At 44.6% G+C, this 22,789-nt stretch overlaps 1 protein-coding gene across 3 annotated transcripts; it reads left to right on the plus strand.

Moving 5' to 3' along the window:
* The first annotated feature begins 3,780 nt into the window (after positions 1-3,780).
* On the plus strand, positions 3,781-13,603 carry SNX11 (sorting nexin 11). Of its 3 annotated transcripts, none has more exons than XM_080682147.1 (7): positions 3,781-4,104; positions 7,982-8,036; positions 8,488-8,574; positions 8,882-8,982; positions 10,664-10,759; positions 11,216-11,428; positions 12,093-13,603. In XM_080682147.1, the coding sequence occupies exons 2-7, from the start codon at positions 8,013-8,015 to the stop codon at positions 12,364-12,366; spliced, it is 795 nt and encodes a 264-aa protein (XP_080538273.1). In that variant the 5' UTR covers positions 3,781-4,104; positions 7,982-8,012; the 3' UTR covers positions 12,367-13,603. The 3 variants fall into 3 exon arrangements, with proteins under 3 accessions (XP_080538273.1, XP_080538274.1, XP_080538275.1); XM_080682148.1 differs by having other exon boundaries at positions 4,029-4,442; XM_080682149.1 differs by having other exon boundaries at positions 4,032-4,104; positions 8,012-8,036.
* The last annotated feature ends 9,186 nt before the right edge of the window (positions 13,604-22,789 follow it).

Raw genomic sequence — 22,789 nt, forward strand, 5'->3', positions numbered from 1 at the left:
TTGGGCTCAATCCCCAATGTCGGGCATGCAGGAGGCAGCTAACCATGATTCTCTTTTATCATTGATGTTTCTATCTTTCTCTCCTCTCCCTTCAGCTCTGAAATCAATAAAATATATTTTAAAACACACACACACACACACACACACACACACACACACACACATATATAATTTGCTATCTCAACCACTTTTATGTGTACAGTTCAGTGGTCTTAAATACATTCATAATGTTGTGCAACCATCACCATCACTCATCTCTGTAACTCTTTTCATTTGTAAAATTGAAACTTTATACCCATTAAACAGGCATGGGGAAGTAGGCAATGCAGGCTGGGGTAGGATTCCATTGTTTGGGTGATAAGGTTGTTAATCTTTCCATGATAATAGGCAGTTCTTGAATGAGAATGGACCACAGTCCAAGGTTGACTCCCAGGTCCTAGGGGCATACAACTCCCAGCCAGGTTAGAATGTTCTTTCTTTAGCCAGAATTAGGCAATCATGGTTAACAGAGCATGATTAATATTTCCCATAACCATAGCTAGTCCCAATATTCTATTTTTGTCCCTAACAATGTAAGTGGAATTATAATATTTGTCTTTTTGCGATTGGCTTATTTCACTTAGCATCATGTTCTCAAGAACATTATGGATATATGTTGTCATATATGTTAAAATTTCCTCCCTTAAGGCTGAAAGAATATCGCATTGTATGTATATGTCACATTTTGCTTACCCCTTCCTTCACTGTTGGACACTTAGGTTGCGTCCACATTTTAGCTATTGTGAATAATGCTGCTATGAACGTGGGTGTACACATATTCTTCCAGAGATACCATTTTCAGTACTTTTGGTTACATACCCAGAAGTGGATTTTCTGGTTCATATGGTAAATCTATTTTTAATTTTTTAAGGAACTGCCGTACTGTTTTCCACAGCGGCTGCATCAGTTTACATTCCTACCAACAGTGCAGAAGGGTTTCAATTTCTCCTCTCTAGTTGCTTTCAAATTTTTTAAATAGTAGCCATCCTAATGGGTGTGAGTCTTTGTTTCATTTTGATTACTACTTTGAAATTCTGTTGTTAAAGATTTATTCATTTGGGGTTAACAAGCACTCTTTTAAGAGGCAAATACACTTAAGAGCTCTTACTTCCCCACCCTGGTCAGTCTGCTTCTCACGTGACTGCCAGATAATAATGGACGGTAATTAAAACCTACACTTCTCAAATCATGCACCCATATCCCTGACATTGATTAGTTTGCTCAAGAGAAGGAAGGGATCATTGCTTGGAGAGGTACTTATATAATTTGCTAGCATTTCTGGTATGGTAAGGATTGGCCCTATTATCAAGTGTTGGAAATTGTTGTTGACAAAATAAGCTCGAGATAGGGGATCAACTGATCCTGAAACCTATATTACATTCAAATTATTTAATAAATGTATTAATATTCCAAGTGGGTGATGCAAAGCTAAGACCTTATATTCTTTTTTGTTTGTATAACAAACATAAGCTCCAGGAGGTCAGAATATTTTTTTCTGTTTGGCTCACTGCCAAAAACAGTTCTCAGCTCATAGAAAGGGCTCAATAAATATTTGCTGAGTGAATGGATACATACTGCAGATATACTCTGTGGTTCTCCAAGTGTAGTCCATAGAGTCTGAGAGTGCCAGAGACAGTTCCAGAGAGTCTGCATGGTCAAAATTATTTTCCTGGTAATATTAAGCCATTACTTGATCTTTTCCATTGTGTTGACATTTTCACTGATGGTACAAAAGTAACAGTGGGTGAAACTGCTGGTACCTTAGCATGAATCAAGGCAGCTTATAGCAGAGTCATTGCATTCTTCACTGCTATACTTATGCAAAAAAAAGAATTAAAAGGCCATTTTCACTTAAAGATTACCCTTGATAGTACAAATTATGAACTTTATGAAATCTCTTTCCTAGAGTATATGTCTTTTTAATGTCCTCTGTGATGAAATGGAAGATGTACGTAAAGCACTTCTGCTGCTTACTGAAATATATAAATAAGGTTGTGCAATTGTTTGAGATGTGTGAGTTGAACTAGCTGCTCTTTATAATAGAACACAAGTTTTTTTGAAAGAATGACTGACAGCCCTAACTGGTTTGGCTCAGTGGATGGAGCGTCGGCCTGGGGACTGAAAGGTCCCAGGTTCAATTCCGGTCAAGGGCATGTACGTTGGTTGCGGGCACATCCTCAGAAGAGGGTGTGCAGGAGGCAGCTGATCCATGTTTCTCTCTCATCGATGTTTCTAACTCTCTATTCCTCTCCCTTCCTCTCTGTAAAAAATCAATAAAATATATTTAAAAAAAGAAGAATGACTGACAGAAAAACTATGGTTATTCAGACTTGGATATTTGAATGAAATAAGCTTTCATTCAAGGAAAATATTTCTATTTCAGTATTTGAGCTTTCATGCCAAAATGATAAGTTGGGAAATATGGTATTCACCAAAGTGAGATTAACAGCTTCACAAAACTGATGACATCATTGATAATTTCAATAAATGTGATTTTTAAAAATTTTGAATGAAATGCACCAATATTTGGAAGATCTGTAGAACTCAGTAAACCAGTATTTCCCAAATGGTTTCAGATACCCCATTGCAACCAACCTTTAAGATACTACCATTTGTTGAGTTTTGCTAGTATCAAAGAAAGGTATCCACAATAGTCAGAGAAGGCTAAAAAATCCATGAGACAGGATTTTCTTCATTTCCTAGACCAAAATAATATAGTACAACAGAGAATGGGAAAGCAGAGAATTCAGCTGTCTTTTATTAAGCCAGACATTAAAGAAATTTGCAAAATTGTAATACAATGTCACTCTACTCAATAATTATTAACAAGTGTAGTTATAGTTCATAAAATATATTATCTTTACATGTAATGGTTTATTATTATTGGTTTAGGTTAATTAATAAATGTTTTAAAATTTTTTATTAAATGTATTGAAGTGACATTTGTTAATAAAATTACATAGGTTTCAGGTATACAATTCTATAATACATCATCTGTATTGTGTGTTCACCACCCCAAAAAAATGCTTTTAAATTTCTCCGTTTTAATTTCTAACTTGGTGAACATCCCACATAAACAAAAGCTCCTTGGGGTCTTTAATGATTTTTAAGAATGTAAAGGAATCCGGAGATCAACAACTTTGAGAAAAGCTGCTCTGAAGTATGTCTACTCCACTTTAGAGATGAGGAAATTAAGACTTGCAAAGATTTAGGACCACCAGTTAAAGGCCACAGGGTCAGTGTGATGCTGTGTATAGTACCTAGCACTTAGCTCCAGAGCTTGTTTTGGTGACCTTCACTTTTTCCTTGATATTATCTTTGCTAACATAATCGTTAAACTGGTAGTTAAAAAACATTTCAACAACATAAAAAAGTCTTCATCACATTCAACGGATTGTTCTTTCTCGCTAACTAGCAGCACCATGCTTCTTTGGGCTCGTTTCGGCGAGTGAAACGTGTGTTGCTGAACCGTTTCAGTCCGGGTTTTCGCACTGACAACCTGTGGTTTGACGGACCTGAGTCCCGGTCTTCTTGATAACTCCACCGAGTCAACTGCGGACTCTCAGGACTTTGGGAGGCTCCAGGAAACGGGGCGCTTTCTTCCCCGACCCTCCCACACTCAAGACCACAGCTTGCAGAACGGACAGCTCGGTGACATCCTCCTCTCGTCCCCCCGGCTCCCGGCACCCTCTTTTTAGACCTTTAATGAAGCTCCCTGGCCGCTGATTGGCTGGCCTGATTACGATGGGCGGGACACGGCCCTGGATTGCACTTCAGAACCCCTTGGTCGCCCCTCACCGGCGTCCACCCGGCAGCACCGGAGTGAATGGTTCGGGGTCCCCGCCGGCCGCCAGGGCCTGGGTGGAACCGAGCGCGCCTCCGGGGAAGCGGGATCGCCACTAAGAGCCCGGGCCTCAGGGGCGGGGCGTCCTGGGCACCGGGGATTGGAGTGTCGGGCGCTGCCTCCCGTCGTGCACTGGGGTACCGGCACTCACCCGGAAGGAGAAGCGGAGACCGGCTATATGGTGGGGCGCTGGCGCTGTGGCGAGTGGGTGCTGCTTTCAGGTGAGAAGGCGTGGGCGGGCCGGGCCGCGTGGAGGCGGTGGGGTGGGGGGAGGCAGGTCCTACTCAGGTGAGGGCTGCGGTTTAAGTGTCAGTAATGGCGCTTGGGATGGTGACTTCGCCTGACTTCCTAGGGACTGTCTCACCTTCTGGAATAAAGGCTGGTACTTGCTCGGGATCCAGGGAAGGAAACCCAGCTTTTCAATTTATTATTATTGTTATTATTATTGATTTTAGAGAAAGAGAGAAACATCACTTTGTTCTACTTATTTATACATTCACTGCTTGTTTCTTGTATGTGCCCTGACCCTGGGATGGAACCCGAAACCTTGGCATATCAGGTAACCAACTGAGCTAGCCCGCCAGGGCCTTCTATTAATTTTAAAGAAGTATAAAGCATCTTTCCTTCCCACTCTCCAAGCTTAATAGGCAAAGGAGAAAGACTATGTGGCCCTTTGCTCCTAGTCAGTGGTGGGCAAACTCATTAGTCAGCCAAATATCAACAGTACAACGATTGAAATTTCTTTTGAGAGCCAAATTCTTTAAACTTAAACTTCTTCTAACGCCACTTCTTCAAAACAGAATTGCCCAGGCCATGGTATTTTGTGGAAGAGCCACACTCAAGGAGCCAAAGAGCCACATGTGGCTCGCGAGCCGCAGTTTGCCGACCACGGTGACCTAGGTGGTTAAGAATGCGGGGGTGGGGGGGGGGAGGAGGAGGAGGAAAGATGTGGCCGGAATAAACAAGTTTGGGGACGGTTAGGACTATGGGTATTGGCAAGTATTTTAGATTGTGGTCGTCTTTGTGACTTACCTCCTCAGTGGAAGGATTGGCAGATTACAGAGGGACAGAAGAATGGAGCACAGCTGGTTGGTTGAGAACCCAGGAGGTTGGTCTGGCAGGGGAGGCTTCTTCTACCACCTGTGGGTGTTTAGGAAGAAGAGCTTTTTGCGTTTCCAGCTGGCTCTAGAATGAGTTAGAAGGGATGGAAGTCTCCGTGGCTCAGTATACTTTTACCACCTGATTGGTTTTTTAACCTGTCTCTTGAAGTAGTTTAAATGGGCGTGAAAATGGTGGAACTTACTAAAGCCTTGCATTGTTATGACATTAGAAAGCTTTACAAAGAATCTACTTTGTAAACAGCAAACAGCTGGGTTCTCCCTGGAGTTCTTGGTGCTGGTACAGGTGGAGAAAGTAAAGGAAACTTCAGATGTGATTGAATGGACCCAAGAAATGGAGTTAGCACTGAGTTGCATAAGTAGCTGATTTAATCACGGACTCTATTCTTATTTGGGTGACAGGGATCCATCTCCCAGATCATAGAGCTAAAGTTCACTTCCCTTTTCCCCTCCCAAGAACTGAGCTTCATCTCCTTTTGAGGAGTGGCATTATGGGGAGGAAGCTAATGGAGAAGAGTAGTTGCTAGAAGTTAATACTTGAAGTCTAGGTTTTTGTATTTATTTCAGTGTGTGTTTTTTTTAAAAATATTTTTATTGATTTCAGAGAGGAAGGGAGAGGGGGGGAGAGATAGAAATATCAATGATGAGAGAGACTCATTGATTGGTTGCCTCATGATCGAGCCTGCAACCCAGGATTCGATTCCCTGACTGGGAATCGAACCCAGGATCTTTTGGTCCATGGAATGACTGACGCTCAATCCACTGAGCCACCACAGCCGGGCTGTTCCAGTGTGTTTTTAGGAAAGTTACAACTTTCTTAGTGCCCTTCACATTTTAGATTCAAGTACACAGCATCTTTGGATTTTTTTTTTTAAAGCCAGTTTATAGCCATTTGTTTCTAAGTGGTATTAGCCCCAAAGGAAAGGAGAGGAACTTGCACATGGAGGTGGTGCAAACTCTTCTTGAGTCCAAGAGTGATGACCGTTTAGTTACTAAATTATAGTCCTTAATTTGGCAAACCTTTCAAGGCACAGGAGATGTTTGAGCTCCACTGAGCTTATGGATGGCTATGATTTCCTTGGCATTGTCTTTCCTGTTGTTACTTTTGTGCAAAGACATTTCAGCATCTTTTAACTCTGCTCCTATGCTGGCAGTTTACCAAATGCCTGAAAAGAAAAGAGAGAGAAATATTTTTAAATCTGAGGAGATTAATTGTTCACAGTGAGTTGGCCTTTTTGGTCACAGGTATTTGACTACTTACATTGAGATTTTGTACATCAGTTTTTGTGGCATTAGCATCACCTACCTTTCCGTTCAGGACCCCTTTGCAATGGTGCCTGCGTCAGATGAAAAATCAGATTGTCAGCAAGAATACCGTTTAAGATGGTATTGCCATCAGAAAACCTTCAGTTGGCTCGGTGGTGTAGCCCAATTTTGTCACATGCCATGCAGTTTTGTCTCTGAGTACTGCAGTGTCTGTGTGTGGAGAGACCTGGTATACTGGAAATAATTGGAAAAGCTGTTTGCTCTGCAAATTTTGTGGTGTAAATGAGTTTCCCTTCTCCTGAAACATTTGCCTTGTGTTAGCAAAACATAAGCTAGAAGGAAACTCATTATACACTCTTCTAATGGTAAGGCAGAACTAATAAGGGAATGTGTTTAAAATTAATTGTGGGAATGTAAAAATGAGTGGGTGCGAATGGGCATGGGGGGAGGAGAGGGAGAGCTTAGAGATAGTCTTGTTTTCCCAGGAGCCAGCCGGGATCATTTGTTGGCAGTACGTATTGGCTGAAGTCAGTTTTCATTTCAAGGTAAATTGAAAAGGGAAATTAAACCTTATTGTTCCGCTCTTAAGAGAGGAGAAGGGGGTGCAGGTGGCAGCCAGGGTGGATGCTGTTGGAGTGGTTCTAGGAGTAATAAGATTAGTGCTGTATTTTAACAGAAGGTGACATCATGGGCCCCTTTGGACTTGAGTAACCCTGTGCTGCAACTTTCATGGTCCCCTTGTCAGAGTGGGCGATGTCGCTGCACACGCAAACTGCCACACTGGGGGAAATCGGAGCTTAGGCTTTAATGAATCTTTACAAAGGAGTGAAAACATCCTGCGTCGACCTGTGCAGCTGTGGGGTGTTTGGGCAGAGGTACATGTCCAGCAAGGAAATAATTAGAACCATTGGCTTGGGTTCTGGAGAACAGATTAGATAAGGGAAGATCAACACTGGGCAACCCATTCTGGTGCTCCCGTTTGCTTTCTAGCTCTGATTTATCTCTGGGGAGGTGACTGTAGTTAGCAAGACAAAGACTGCTGTTTTGTGGGGTCTGGCTGTCTCTGGACAGCCAGGAGGGGGCGATGTTAGGCTCACTTGCACAGCTATGCTGTGTGCCCCCACGAAACACTGCTTTGCCTGCAGTCTTCAGGCAGAAAGGGTTTACAATGGAATCTTGTTGCTTGAGGTGAACACTGCACAGACCCAAACATGCTTTGGCTAGAGGTGGCCTACCTAAGGGTTTTGGCCATGGTTTTAAAAGGGAGGCAAATCCCCCAGGGCTTGTAGCTGTAATAGAGCTAATGTGGTGGGATTTTTTTGCTTCCTCTTAAGTTGTATGTAAGAATGAAAAAAGGTGCCTGGTTTTCCCCAGGAGGGTCGATTGAAGTGTTTCAGGGTTTTTCCCTGGTCAAGAGTGATAAGAATAGCCGAAACCGGTTTGGCTCAGTGGATAGAGCGTCGGCCTGTGGACTGAAAGGTCCCAGGTTCAATTCTGATCAAGGGCATGTACCTTGGTTACGGGCATGTCCCCAGTAGGGGGTGTGCAGGAGGCAGCTGATCGATGTTTCTCTCTCATCGATGTTTCTAACTCTCTATTCCTCTCCCTTCCTCTCTGTAAAAAATCAATAAAATATATATTTAAAAAAAAAAAGAGTGATAAGAATAGAAGCACACTAACCATGGTTGTTCCCTTGTCATTTGTATCTCATCAGATGTTTTCTTCCAATGGACTTTTGATGTAGGATGTTGGAGAACCAAGAGCAGGAGGTAAGCATGTGGTCTCCACAGAACAGGTGGGTAAAAGTTTGAGGGGATTTGGGAAAAGGTGCAAATCATTGCTTCGTGGAATCTTTCTGACAGTAATACCTACGTGGTTCTGATGAGCTCAAAATAAAACCAGGAGAGCGAAATCAGTAGTAAAGGCATTTCTGGGAAATGAGGTTCCATGTTGACTAACTTTTCCATTTCTTACACTGTACTAGAATGTAAGCTACACGAGGGCAAGACTGTTTGTCTCTTGTTCATGTTCTACCCTCCGTGTCTTAGAAAAGTGCCTGACACATGATGGGTCAATAAATACTTGTTGAATTTAATGAATAAATGAACAAATGAATGAAAGTTGGTGCTGTCTGCTTGGAAAAAATCTGGCAACCTGAGTTGTCAAAGCTTCCGTACTGTATGATTGAGCTGAAGCTGAAAGAGCATTTCTTGCCTCCAGGAGGTGATCACTGTGCGTGTTCAGGACCCCCGTGTGCAGAATGAGGGCTCCTGGAATTCTTACGTAGATTATAAGATCTTCCTCCATGTAAGTGCATCAAACTTCTGTATTGGGATCAACATTTGCCAGGGCTGAGGGATAGTGCTGAGACAGAACTTGTTTGTGGATGTTTTTGACAGGCCCGAGACAGAAGAAAAGGAGGGAGGAGAGGAACAAGGGCTTGGGGTATGCCTGAGAGTTGATTGCAGGCTGCCTGGTGGCATCTTGCTCTAGTTGGAGCCCCTGATCAGGACTGTGGCCTAGTGGCTTAGATCCTCAGTGAGAGTGATGATGGGGAGTTCGTGTGATATTGGTCTTTTCCCATTAAATCCTTTTCATGTACTTTCTCCTGTAGACCAACAGCAAGGCCTTCACTGCCAAGACATCCTGTGTGCGTCGCCGCTACCGTGAGTTCGTGTGGCTGAGAAAGCAGCTACAGAGAAACGCTGGTTTAGTGTGAGTCTGCTCTTGCTTCCTTCTTGGGTCTGAGACTGGCTTTCTAGGTACTTACTTGGGCATTAGAATTTACAGTGACGAAAATGTGGCAGCATACCAGGCACTAAGGAAATTGAGAAATCTGTTCTTAAATTATGTTTTCAAATTAGTGAAAAAAAGTAACGAACAGAGTTCTTATTTCTAGTTTTTTGATCTAAGAGTGCCTTTGAAATGTAAAAAAATATTTTTATTTTTTTGTATGTATTAGTCTAGGGCTAAACAAATGTTCTGCTAGCATTTTATTTTTTTAAATACGGAACGCTTCACGAATTTGCGTGTCATCCTTGCGCAGGGGCCATGCTAATCTTCTCTGTATCGTTCCAATTTTTTTAGTATATGTGCTGCTGAAGCGAGCACTCTGCTAGCATTTTAAATGTGCCTATTATTGGTTATCACCTGGATTTACTTGACAGGTGGTGATCCTATCCATTTGACTTGTAAAAATTGTGATTGTGTGTGTGTGTGTGTGTGTGTGTGTGTGTGTGTGTGTATGCGCATGCGCGTATGCGCAAAGACCTTTTCCCAGAGTCACACCAGACTGAGAGCCTTAAGAAAGAGTACTGTTCACTCCTCACCTACACCTCCCAAATAAATCTAAAAACTGGAGACAATTTAGAATAGTGATTCCACTACAGAATGGTCACTGAATGCTCTGGTGACAGATGGCCTGTTGATGATTAGCCAGTTAATTATCTTGTGGGACTGATGAGGCCATTGTCATGGGTCAGGCCTTCGTAAGCCAGTTGGAAATTCCTCTGAAAAGTTGGGCACCTCTAGCCTTGCTGTTTTTTGGTGTTGTTGTTAATCCTCACCCAAGGATATTTTCCCATTGATTTTTTTAGAGAGAGTGGAAGGGAAGTGGAGAGACAGAGAGAGAAAAACATCAATGTGATAGAGACACATGGGTTGGTTCCCTCCTTGCATGCATCCAACTGGGGCTGGGGATCCGAGCTAGGGATTGAGCCTGCAACCAAGGTATGTGCCCTTGACTGGAATTGAACCTGGGAACTTCAGTCCACGGGCCGATGCTCTATCCACTGAGCCAAACCAGTGAGGGCTGTTTTAACTATTTTAAAATATTTTTAATTGATTTTTAGAAAAAGGAAAAGGAAGGGAAAGAGAAACATTGATGGGAGAGTGAAGCATAGATTGGCTGCTTCCTACACGCCCCCTAATGGGGATTGAGCCTGCAACCCAGGCATGTGCTCTGACCGGGAATTGAACAGGTGATCTCTTAGTTCATGGGTCGACGCTCAACCACCGGGCAACACAGGCTGGGCAGTAGCATGGAGTTTTGAAGCTATAGATTTGGTTCAAATACCAGCTCTGCTGCTTATTAACTGTGTGGCACTGGGAAATTTTCTCAGCTGCTCTGATTCTTTTCCTTGCTAGTAAAATGAGAACATTAATATCTTTCTCATGGAGTTTGGAAGGATTAGTGAGATAAGGTCTGTAAAATATTTAGCGTAGTGCTTGAAACTTGGTATGCAGTGAGTCATTGTTAGCTTCCCACCCTTGCCTCCTTATTAAAAGCTATTTGTATTGATTTGTGCCTCTTTTTAGGGGATGTCCTTGATCAGGGCTGATATGACTGTCTTGCACGTTACACTTATCTTGTGTGTTACATTATGTGACTCCACAGGCCTGTACCTGAACTTCCTGGGAAGTCAACTTTCTTTGGCAGTTCAGATGAGTTCATTGAGAAGCGACGACAAGGTCTGCAGCACTTCCTTGAAAAGTGAGTGAACGTGGCAGGCTAGCCCTTGCCTTCTGAGGTAGGGGCAGGTAGGGGGGAAGGCGACAGGCAGGATGGCACATTGAACATACATTTGGGGTAGCCCCTTTTCTTGTACTCTTCATGCTCACTCAAGCTAGAGCCCTACAGAAGATGGGGTTGGGGCCTGGCTGGCGTGACTCAGTGGTTGAGCGTCGACTTATAAACCAGGATGTCACGGTTCGATTCCCAGTCAGGGCACATGCCCAGGTTGCAGGCTTGATCCCCAGGGTGGGGCATGCAGGAGGCAGCCGATCAATGATTCTCTGTCATCATTGTGTTTCTATCTCTTTCTCCCTTTCCCTTCCTCTCTGAAATCAATAAAAAGACATTAAAAAGAAAAAGAAAAAAGAAGATGGGGTTGGGGAGAACAAAGCTTTAGGGTGATGCCGTGAGTTGTCCTACCTGTGTTTGCCCCAGGGTCCTGCAGAGTGTTGTCCTCCTGTCAGACAGCCAGTTACACCTCTTCCTGCAAAGCCAGCTTTCAGTGCCTGAGATAGAAGCGTGCGTCCAGGGCCAAAGCCGCACGACCGTGTCTGAAGCCATTCTTCGCTACGCTATGTCAAACTGTGGCTGGGCCCAGGAAGAGAGGCAGGGCTCTTCTCACTTGGCTAAAGGAGACCAGCCCAAGAGGTAACTAAAGCTCTCTTCTTTGAGACATTGGGAGCTAGGATTACTGTAACCTGGGTCACTGAGGTGTCCATTTGATAGAGAAAGTAAAGTCCCAGCATTGGTAGTCTTTCAGAAGAGGCCTTCTTCTCCTCCTGTGCTCTTATTCAAGCACAAGGGACAGTGTTACCCGTCCCTGGGTAGCAGGCTCTCTTATAGAAACCTGGGGAGGAAAAGAGAAGGCTTTCTTACGTCCTTTATCTCCCCGCTACCCTGAAAATAACTTCATTGAGAAATAGTTCACATCCCATGAATGTCACCATTTTAGTGTACTAGTACAATTCAGTAGTTTTTGTTTATTCACGAAGTTGTGCAACTATTAATCACCATAGCTAATTTTAGAACATTTTCATCACCCCAACAGAAACCTTGTACCCATTAGTATGACTCCCCATTCTCCCCAACCCCTAGTTCCTGGCAACTACTCATCTCCTTTCTGTGTTTCTGGATTTACCTATTCTGGACATCCTTTTCTTTAGTATGTTTTCAAGGTTCATCCATTTTATAGTGTGTATCAGTACTTAATTCCTTTTTATGGCTAATAAGCCATTCTTTTGTTTGTCTTCACTTGTGTTTATCCACTCATTTTGCTTATCTGTCCTTGCTTTTCCCTTTCCCACTCTTCCAGTTGCTGCTTTTTTCCAAGATCGGGCAGGAGGAGTTCTCCCTCACCGCCTCCTGAGGAAGAAAAGGACCGTTTTGAGGTGTGGGCGCCTGTTGTTGACTCTGAGGCTCCTTCCTGGGAAAGCCCCCCTCTCCTTCCCCCTACCTCACCATCATGCTGTGATTTTGCAAGACCGGATGAAGGACCCTGTGCTCCTCAGCCTGTGAGGAGGTCTTTGGGAGGGGACCATGCTGGACCTTTGGATCCTAGTCAGTTAGAAACAGTTTTAGAAAAGTGAGCTCTGGTCTGAGCTCTGGGGGTTCTGCTCTGAAGTGGACAGAGAAGATGCAGGCAAGGAGATGCAGGCACTTGGGTGGGATTGGATGGGCCCAGGGCAGTTGGGGAGGTTGGGCTGCTTTGTGTTTTACAGGTGCCTCTGCCCAGGTTGGTTGCATAGAGGTTGGTCACAGCAACTCCTTAAACGTCCTCCATAGGAATAAACCGTATGCACATGTTTATAAGTTAAGGATACGATCCAGGGGCTGTTGCTTTTGAAGAGAGTCCCATGTTTACTCTCTTGGGAGCTGAGTTTCTTTAGATGTTTGTTAATGGGCCCATGAGCACTGCCTCAGGTTACTAGTTTGGGGGATCTGTAAGTGGCGGATTTTAAGCTGCCATACGGAATATTGTCCCAACAGAAATGCTTGTGTAGGTGTATTCGCACTGGCTCTGCTTTGCTGCAGCACTTTGATTCCGGGAGGCTGGCCTCTTGCCTACCTCCTTGCATGGACAGGGTGGTGAGTATTTATTCTCTCACCTCCTTGCTTTTCCTCCACTAATACCACTGAATGGAATGGTGCTGTGACTCCTGTCGCCAGGGTTTCCTGTATATTCCAAGACCTCAGCCTGTCGGTGTGGGGCCTGAGACCCACAAAATAGGTCATGGCCACCACAAAAGAGAAGTGGTTGTTTGCAGCCGAGGAAGGGCAAACAGCTCAGCGAGCTTTGTTTTGGAAAAGGCTGTCCTGGGCTGCCACTGTCTCTTCTGGTTATAAAGCAGAGACATGAGCATCTTTTCTGCAGGGGTAGAATGAGCTCCTTTCTTTTCTAAACCCCTTTCCCCCCCTTAGTAACAGCTTCCTGCCCCTGGGGCTTCAGCCACTACAGTGTCCCTCTGCTGTGTTGCAGGGAGGCCATATGTTCAGTCCAATGGGGCGCAAGGGCTTTGTTTCTTTCTGGAGAGAGGGCTCTAGGGATGGAGATGAGGAACAACACGCCTTCCTTCAGACAATGAGGCATTCTGCCCTCCTGCTGCCATAATTCCTCTCCGCTGAGAGTCAGAGCTGGTAGGGGATGCATGCCGCTGTCATTTGGCATTGCTCTACACTTGGGTTTGTGTGTGGTTCTTCTCTCGCCCACTCCTCCCTCCTGGCCATCCCTCTGTGCGCTCTCTTACCAGCCTCTGCTGTGGGACTGTCATGGCATTTAGTTCAGAGTTGAAGGGCTTTGGCCTGAAATAAAATTCAACTATTTAAGACTGTTGCTGCAATTTGTGTCTAACAAGCTGTAGCAGAGAAGGAGGGAATGAAGGCTGGCACTAGTTACTTTCATAAATCATGAATTTATCAGCGTGGAAATAATGGTTCAGAGCTGTGCACTGCAGCTCCTGCATTGTGAGTGCAGCTCAAGTTCACTACTGGAGGAAGGATTGTCTTCCAAAGAGCCAGGATCCAGCTCTTCTCACAGGTATGGGCATGAACCTTGTTAGGTATAATTTACCTGATGCTGCTTCCATCCTCGAAGCCTGTCTGAGGTGCCAGGTGCTGAAAGAGAAATAAAGTTTGTCAACAGGCAGATGCAAAGCCCTGGCTGGGACTCATCCCTCTTTCCTGCCCACCTCCCCTGAGTCTCTCCTTTATATGATGCAGCAGAGCAAGGCGAGTATAGAAAACCTACAGAGGCAAATCCAAAATGTCAAAAGAAGTTCATTTAAAAAGGGGAAAAAAAACTCCATACACAACCCTCACAAAAACCCGACAGATGCTAAGCTAATGGCATCCGTTCTGCTGATTGGTGGGGATGACTCATGAATATTAATGAGTCCAATGCTCCAAATGGTGCAGCTGTGAACCCAGCTGTGCCTGAAGCTCTCTGATCTCAAAACTTCCAGACAGGAGCCGGAGGTGGTCTGTGTCAATTCCCTACTCAGCCAAAAAACAGCAAGCTGGGTTAGCCTTCTTCTGTTCGCTCCTTCTCGTCTGGAGTTGGTGCACAGCAGCTAGTTCTGCCAGCAGGGTAGGCTGCTGGGACAGCAGGAGCCATTCAAAGACACAAATGCAATTTTTCTGATTCCTGGCTTTTTTAATGATCCATTAACAGCAGTGTATATAACAGCACCTCAGTTAATCTAAGGCCACGCACCATCCCCTCACTGTCTGGTGCAGAGTTGAGTGTAGTAGGCCATGGAAGGAGATGTGCTAAGAACAGAAAATTTTTTCTAATAATACAGGCCTGGAATTAGCAGAAAAACAGCAAAAATGGATTTCCTTCTTCATCCAGACAATGCCATTTGCCTTTATCATGGTATATTCTGTCACTGTGTGTACTCAGGGCTAGTTCCCATGGCTGGTGACCTCTGGCCTACTGAGCTGTTTTGTAGAAAGAAAGTATTTTTTTTAAAAAATATATTTTATTGATTTTTTACAGAGAGGAAGGGAGAGGGATAGAGAGTTAGAAACACCGATGAGAGAGAAACATCAATCAGCTGCCTCCTGCACACCTCCTACTGGGGATGTGCCTGCAACCAAGGTACATGCCCTTGACCGGAATCGAACCTGGGACCTTTCAGTCTGCAGGCCGATGCTCTATCCACTGAGCCAAATTGGTCAGGGCTTAAGAAAGTATTTTTTTGTTAGAATTCAAGATTGAGGTAGGTTCTATGCCTGATGTAGTCACCTTTCTTCCATCAGCTACTTCCATGGCCCAAGTCCAGTCATCTGTTACTCAGGATGAGTGATCCCAAGTTCTTGGGTTTGGTGGAAGGAAATGTGTGTAGGAGGGGGGGAGGGGGAGGGGAATTTTCTTGTATGAAAATCGTAAGTTTCACATACATCATTTTTGACCTTGGTGCCCAATGAGGAGGGCAGAGCAAGTATTGTACTCATTTTCTAGCTGAGGAAACTTGAGTTGAGCTGAGCATGGTTTTTTTTAAAAATGTTTTTAGATGATGGTAGAATATATTCATGTGAGAGGTCTTTTCCAAGCTCTGTAAGGCAAGGTGTTTCCCCCTACCCCCCAGATTTTTTTTATTTTATCTTAAACCCCCACTAGTAAAAGAAAAAAACCACCCTTCTCTTTTCAGTTGATCTTAGAAATCCTCCACGGTTCTGTTTTCTGACAGCTAAGGCCCTCGATCCACACCATCAAGTCCTAGGCAACTCGTACCCTGCCTGGTAGCTTTGCTTGGGAGGTGATCGTGACTTTTTGACATGAAGTTTGTGAATTTGTTTATATGCCTTAGCTCTTGCTGAATATTCTTAACATCTACCGGTGAGGAGGACAGCGGGCCTGGAGGATGCAAGGTGGGATTGGAGATAGAAATGGAAACACCAGCTCCCGGCCTGCCTCTCGGAGGCCGCAGGAGCATTCAGTCGGCTGGAGTGGCATCTGTGGATTTATGTGTGAGCAGCCAGCTGAGACTCGGCTAAAGCCAAGCAGATAATCACTGTAGTGCGAGATAGTGACTTCCTCAGTCGAGCTGGGGCACTGATCCTAAGCCACCCTTCCCGGGTGGCCCTCTGCCAGCAGGGACTTGGCTCTGTAGAGGGCATGTTGCCCAGCTCAAGGTAACCCTTTGAACTGTAGATGAGTGTCCCTGTTCCTGTTCTTACCACTGTACCTTCCTTCCTTAACCGATTTGGAAGCCCTCCACCCACCCACATCTTATCTCTCTCCTACTCCCAGCCTCAGCTCTTCTAAGGAGCTGTTTCAGGAACTGCTGCAAAGCCCAAGTACGCACGCATCTGGCTTCCCACAGGGCAGCAGGAGCCAGTCCTAACATCTTATTAGAGAAATAACTTGGGTAAAATCAGTTCCGCCTTAGTCATGGCTGGCTTTGGAACTGGAGTGCTGGAACCTCAACTCTCAAGGTACAATAAGTATGGACAGCTTATACTCAAAAGAATAACAAGAGCCACACTTTTTAGGGGACATTGCTCCTGACTCAATGAAGAGAGCGAATAATTTTACTTTTCATTAAGGGGGGACCTGGGCCACTTCCACAAGCAAAGGAGGAAAAAAATAAGGTGCTTGCATAGCAGGGAAAGGGAGGCCTGAATAAGTAGGGAGAGGTGGTAAAGCCAGAGTGAGAATCAAGGGGTCACCTGAAAGTCTTTAAGGATTTTCCCCCCTGAAATCAGGGCAGGAACATGAGATGCTTCTGTAATCTTCGGGTTATGGGAAGCCACCAGCCACAATTACTATCTGTGGCTGTCGAGTCCCTCCTTCCTGTCCTTTCAGCCAGTCACTTTTTTCCTCATGCCATCTGTTTGGAAGGGGCAGTTTTTTTGTTTGTTTCTAAAAATTTTTTATTAATCCTCACCTGAGGATATTTTCCCATTGACTTTTAGAAAGAGTGGAGGGGATGGGGTGAGACACAGAGAGAGAAACATCGATGTGAGAAAGACATCAATTGGTTGCCTCCCACTTGAGCCCTGACTAGGGCTGGGGATCGAGCCTGCAACCAAGGTACATTGTTCTTGACTGGAATTGAACCCAGGACCCTTCAGTCCGTGGGCCAACACTTATCCACTGAGTCAAACCGGCTAGGGCAGAGGCAGTTTAGGTTCTCCACGAGTGCTCTAGCCCTGTGTATGTCCCTTCCATGGTGGCCATGTTGGTGTGGGAAGCCAGGCCTACCAACATCCCCACCCAAGTCCCTCTAGCAGAAGGCCCAGGATAGTGAGAGCCCGAGGCGGTTTGGAGACAGTGCAACCTGCCCATACGAGACTTAGATATATTCTACCAATTAGGGCACATCTGTTCCAAATGCTGAAAGGCGAGCACTGTCTCTTTAAGAGCCATCCCACTCCTCTCCTTGAGTGATGAGGGCTGGGAGCACAAGGGAGTCAGATGCTGATTAAACAGTCCTACTGCTGAGCTCTGTTAGAAAATTACTGTAATTATGATCTAGTCCCAGCAGAGGGATGAGTTCCAATCCTGCTAATAACCCTTCCAGGTGCCTCAGATTCAGGGCCCATGGGAGGCAGCATCGACAGGGCTCTGGCTGGCACCAGGGCCAGCGATGGCCCTCCTGTCTGGCCTGTGCAGGCGCAGACAACAAAAGCACTGGACCCCTCCTCTTAGCCTCCTGAGAAGGCCATGGGTTTTGGTTGTGTTGTGGTTGTTCTTTTGGTTCTTGACAGCTCATGGGAGTCATTTGTAGGAGAAAACTTTACCTTAAACATGAAGAACCAGGAAAATCACAACCACGAGATGCTCCTGACGCTCCTCACTTCCGCCTGGGGACTGTGGCGAGCACTGCACCAGCCCACTCTGCGAGGCGGAGGGAAGCAGAGCAGTCGCCTTGAGCTGCAACTGTCGTCCACGCTTGTTTCTCTGAACCTGTGTTTCTTGCTCTGAAGTGTAGTACACAGCATTCCACTTGGTCCTGACCAAGAGTTTCAGGGATTTCTGCCGCTGGAAAGGGAAATGGACAGTAAACAGAGCTGTTGAGAGATTGGGTGTAATGCAGCTCTAAATCAGCATGCATGGGCTTATTCATCTGAAAACATAATTTTTGTAGTGCAAATCTGCAGTGGTGCAGGCCAGCAAATCTCAAAGATGTTTGTGGAGCATAGAAGCTTGACGGTGGTTCTTAAACCCTGAGGAATTCATGGCCTGTATACTCTGTCTTCCTGGCCTAGCCGTAAGCTGCTGCCTATCGCTCAAGCACAAACTTCTGAAAGGCAGGGCAGTTTCTCTGCTTGGTCCTAAGCACACCCAAATGCCCTGAGACAATGGTTCTCAACCAGGGGTGATTTTGTTTCCAGGGGACATTTTTGTTTGTCAGAACTGGGCGGGGCGGGGGGTGGGGGCGAGTATTACTTGAATCTAGTGTTTAGAGACCAGGGATACTGCTGAACATAAAATTACCTGGCCCCAAAACAAAATTACCTGGCCCAAAATGTCAATTGTGCCAGGTCGAACGAACCCTGCACTAACAGAGTGAAGCAATAAGCTCCAAGTTTTGCCCTCTCTGTCCCCCAAACTTCCACTGCATTGCCTTGGAAATGTTAAAAAAAATAATAATAATAATAATCTGCCGAAACCGGTTTGGCTCAGTGGATAGAGCGTCGGCCTGTGCACTGAAGGGTCCCGGGTTCGATTCCGGTCAAGGGCATGTACCTTGGTTGCGGGCACATCCCCAGTGGGAGGTGTGCAGGAGGCAGCTGATGGATGTTTCTCTCTCATTGATGTTTCTACCTCTCTATCCCTCTCCCTTCCTCTCTGTAAAATATCAATAAAATATATATTAAAAAAAAAATCGCCAAGCCTGGCGGTGTAGCTCAGTACCAAGAGGCCACTGGTTCGAATCTGGTTGGGGCACATGCCAAGATTGCAGGCTTGATCCCCTGTCAGGGGAATGCAGGAGGCAGCTGATGGATGATGTTTCTTCTCATCGATGTTTCTATCTCTAGTCCTCTTCCTTCCTCTCTCTCTAAAAAAAAAAAAATCAATAAAATATATATTTTTTTTAAAAAAGAAATTATTGCCAAGCATGGAACAGACTGTCAAATCTCAGAGGGAAGGCTGGGAAGGGTGGGTGGGTGGGCGGTAATCAACCAAAGACATTGTGTGCATATATGCATAACCTATGGACACAGACAATAGGGTGCTGAAGGCCTGGGGAGGGGGCAGGCTGGAGGGGGACGGGGGCAGGGGGGGGGGAAGGGAACATATGTAATACTTTCAACAATAAAGAATTATTTTAAAAAAGAAATGATCGCCAATCTCCAGATGCCAGGTGCTTTCCCGGAGGTGGGGATGTATTACGACAGGCCCAGCCAGGGTGCTTACTGTAAGGGGCTTCCAGTAAATGTCGGTGGTGTGCGTGTGCCCCCTGGGTGATTCAAGGCAGAACAGTGCTGGGTAAGTGTCTGATCGTGGGGGAAAGGAAAGTGTGAAGTGTGCTTTCTGTTCCAGGATCAGATGTGGGGGATAAAAGGTGGCCAGCTGCTCACCATCAGGTGAAGAGTGTCTGCAGTGGGACCAGATGCCCTTGTGGAGGACCAGCACTAGAAGCCTCTCAGAACTGACTCTCATCACAGGAGGCGAGGAAGTGGCATATTACTGCTCAGTGCCAAAAATTCCTTCCCTCAGTGGCACTCTGCCAGGTGGAGAGGTGGTGGGGTGTGATGGGGCCCCATGAGGGAATTGAACACACACAGCTGCTGACAGCCGGCCAGCCCCACAAGCAGCTTGAGATCCCAGGCCTCAGAACTGCCTGGGCGTCAGGCAAAGAAAGCCCCGTTGGCAGGGTTTGCCTAGATACCAGGCCTGCAGCGGAGAGGACTTTATTAGAAGGAAGGGACATCGTACCAGGATCTAGCTACCACCCACTCCCCTGGTGACGGGTCAACTCTTTTTGCCTTATTTTTAGGGTGATCCCTCATCCTGGTTTACAACTGTGCTCTTGGAGTCATTATGACTAACTCCCCCTTTCAGTCTCTGTCTGCTTGGAAACTAAATTATATGGTCATCCTACCAATTGTACCTCAGTTTCCTCTAATACAGTGGTTCTCAACCTTTTTAATGCCTCCACCCTTTAATACAGTTCCTCATGTTGTGGTGACCCCCAACCATAAAATTATTTTCTTTTTAAAAAAAATATATTTTATTGATTTTTTACAGAGAAGAAGGGAGAGGGTAGAGAGTTAGAAACATCGATGAGAGAGAAACATCGATCAGCTGCCTCCTGCACACCCCCTACTGGGGATGTGCCCGCAACCAAGGTACATGCCCGCAACCAAGGTACATGCCCTTGACTGGAATTGAACCTGGGACCCTTGAGTCCGCAGGCCGATGCTCTATCCACTGAGCCAAACCGGTCAGAGCCATAAAATTATATTCGTTGCTACTTCATAACTGTAATTTTGCTACTGTTAATGAATCGTAATGTAAATATCTGTTTTCCGATGGTCTTAGGCTCTACAGCAGCGGTTCTCAACCTGTGGGTCGCGATCCACAGGTTGAGAACCGCTAGCAGGGTCGCCTAAGACCATCGGAAAACACAGATATTTACATTACGATTCATAACAGTAGCAAAATTACAGTTATGAAGTAGCAACAAAAATAATTTTATGGCCAAAACCGGTTTGGCTCAGTGGATAGAGCGTCGGCCTGAGGACTCAAGGGTCCCGGGTTCGATTCCGGTCAAGGGCACGTACATTGGTTGTGGGCACATCCCCAGTGGGAGGTGTGCAGGAGGCAGCTGATCGATGTTTCTCTCTCATCGATGTTTCTAGCTCTCTATCCCTCTCCCTTCCTCTCTGTAAAATATCAATAAAATATATTAAAAAAAAATAATTTTATGGTTGGGGGTCACCACAACATGAGGAACTGTATTAAAGGGTCGAGGCATTTAAAAAGGTTGAGAACCACTGCTCTAATATGATAGTTTTTTTGGGGAATATATATATATATATATATATATATATATATATATATATATATGAGATTTTTGCATAAAATGGGCTACATCTTAAAATGTATTAATTGAATTCCAAAGGTTGCAAAAGAATGGCCATTGATTTATACTAATGAAAAAAGAAAGGAAAAAACCCACCATGTTTTCTGAACAGTTAGTTTTTGATAGGGAAACAGGGAGAATAATTCAAATCCCTCGAAGAAGAAAAGTCTCTTTTTAGTTGTAGGTTTCAAACTCTCTACCCAATTTCTGTCAATTCAAATGGGAAATGAAATGACTGGACAGGAGGGGAAGGGAGGGAGGTACAAGGGACTATGGTAATTCACAAACTAGAAAATTAGTTTGAGTCACTGAGCTGTATAGCAGGGATAATCCTCTGTGTAGTGGCTGCTTTTTCTCAAGTCAGCCCCACCGATTTTGCTGGTGTTCTGGGAATTAGCAAATCAGCGCCACTCCTGGTGGGGAGACTTGCGGGGAGAGCTTTTTGGCCAAAGATTAAAGCACCTCTGTCCCTGACATCTGAGTGTTTGTTCTTAACATGCAAGGAAGAACAGAAAATAACATACTTTGGTTTCTTTCTTTTTTCTTTTTTTTCATGCTAGCTTTGCTTCAACTTCATTTTTTTTTCAGGCTGCTTTTTAAAGGCATGAGTGTGTCCCCTCCACCCCACATCTTGCTTTTTGCATTGACATCACTGCTTTATGGTGTTGCAAGTCACTGGCATGGAATGTGGGTTTTGAAAATGTGTCACTGGAGGTGTGTAACTGCAATAGGTTGTGAGTGATTCAATAAGCAACGCAGCAGACTGAGAATTTAAAGAGTCTTTCATTTCCTTGTCTACAGCAGATTTTGTGTGATTTTTGTTGAAGTCACCACCTTTCAGTTCCTCATTTTGCCACTTGGCAAGACTAACTGGTTACAAATAAGGTAGTTCAACTGAGCAAGCTAAAGTGCAAAAAAAAAAAAAGTTAATGTGAAATCGAGGCGATTCCTTACATATTAGGTTTAGAAAAAATATCTATCTGAAACAAGAGGGAGGACATCTCATCAGCCCTACCTTTTGGCATTGCTTTCACTTTAAATGGAATCAAACTGTCTGGGTTTAGGAAATGAAACTTAATAGGAATTCTCTTTCCCATTTTTATTCACCAGAGGGAAAGATATAGTTGGTTTTGAATTAAATTCAGACTTCTAAGAGATATAACAGGCCGTTGTGTGGGGAAATTTAATATTGAGGTAACTGCAAAACAGTGTCTGTGCTATTTTGCTATATGGATGACAGGAAAAAAAACACTAGAAAAATGTAGTTTTAATGAAATGTAGCTGAAAGATTGCTTTCAGAGTATTTAGTATTCTCAGATATTAGTTTGGACAATATAGGCCAAACTATACCAGCCCCAGGTCAGATTATCCTGTGGATGTCAGTAAGTTCTGTGTAAATTATTTACCTGTAAAAGGCAGATAACACATTTGCTTCTTAAATTTAGGATCTGAGCTTTCTTATTTTCCCTCCTTTACATAAAATCAAGGAAGAAAAAAAGTCTCCCACCTCTAACCCTCTCCTATTTCACATGCCAGATCAATTAGTGGCTATTAAGACCCATTTTTGCCCTGACTGGTTTGGCTCAGTGGATAGAGCGTCGGCCTACAGACTGAAGGGTCCTGGGTTCCATTCCAGTCAAGGGCATGTACCTTGGTTGTGGGCACATCCCCAGTGGGGGGTGTGCAGGAGGCAGTTTATTGATGTTTCTCTCTCATCGATGTTTCTAGCTCTCTATCCCTCTCCCTTCCTCTCTGTAAAAAATCAATAAAATATATTTTAAAAAAAGAACCCATTCTTAAAAAAAAGAAAAAAAAGAACCTGTTCTACATTTAATGTGGTTAGTTAAGTGGTCTAATACCCCCCAGTTATCCAGTTAGTCACAGGCAGTAAGGTGGGGATTTGGTTAGTGGTGTCAGAGAAGTGGTAATCTTATTAGCCAGTTGCTTTCTGAGGCTATTGGCTAAAACAGTG

Source organism: Plecotus auritus (genome assembly GCF_963455305.1).
Source record: "Plecotus auritus genome assembly, chromosome: 7".
Lineage (NCBI taxonomy): Eukaryota > Metazoa > Chordata > Mammalia > Chiroptera > Vespertilionidae > Plecotus > Plecotus auritus.

Coding starts and splice junctions, on each gene's coding strand:
- SNX11 (XM_080682147.1), top strand. CDS start 8,013: ATGTTGGAGAACCAAGAGCAGGAG. Junction 8,983..10,663: donor CAGAGAAACGCTGGTTTAGT/GTGAGTCTGCTC, acceptor GTGACTCCACAG/GCCTGTACCTGAACTTCCTG. Junction 10,760..11,215: donor CTGCAGCACTTCCTTGAAAA/GTGAGTGAACGT, acceptor TGTTTGCCCCAG/GGTCCTGCAGAGTGTTGTCC.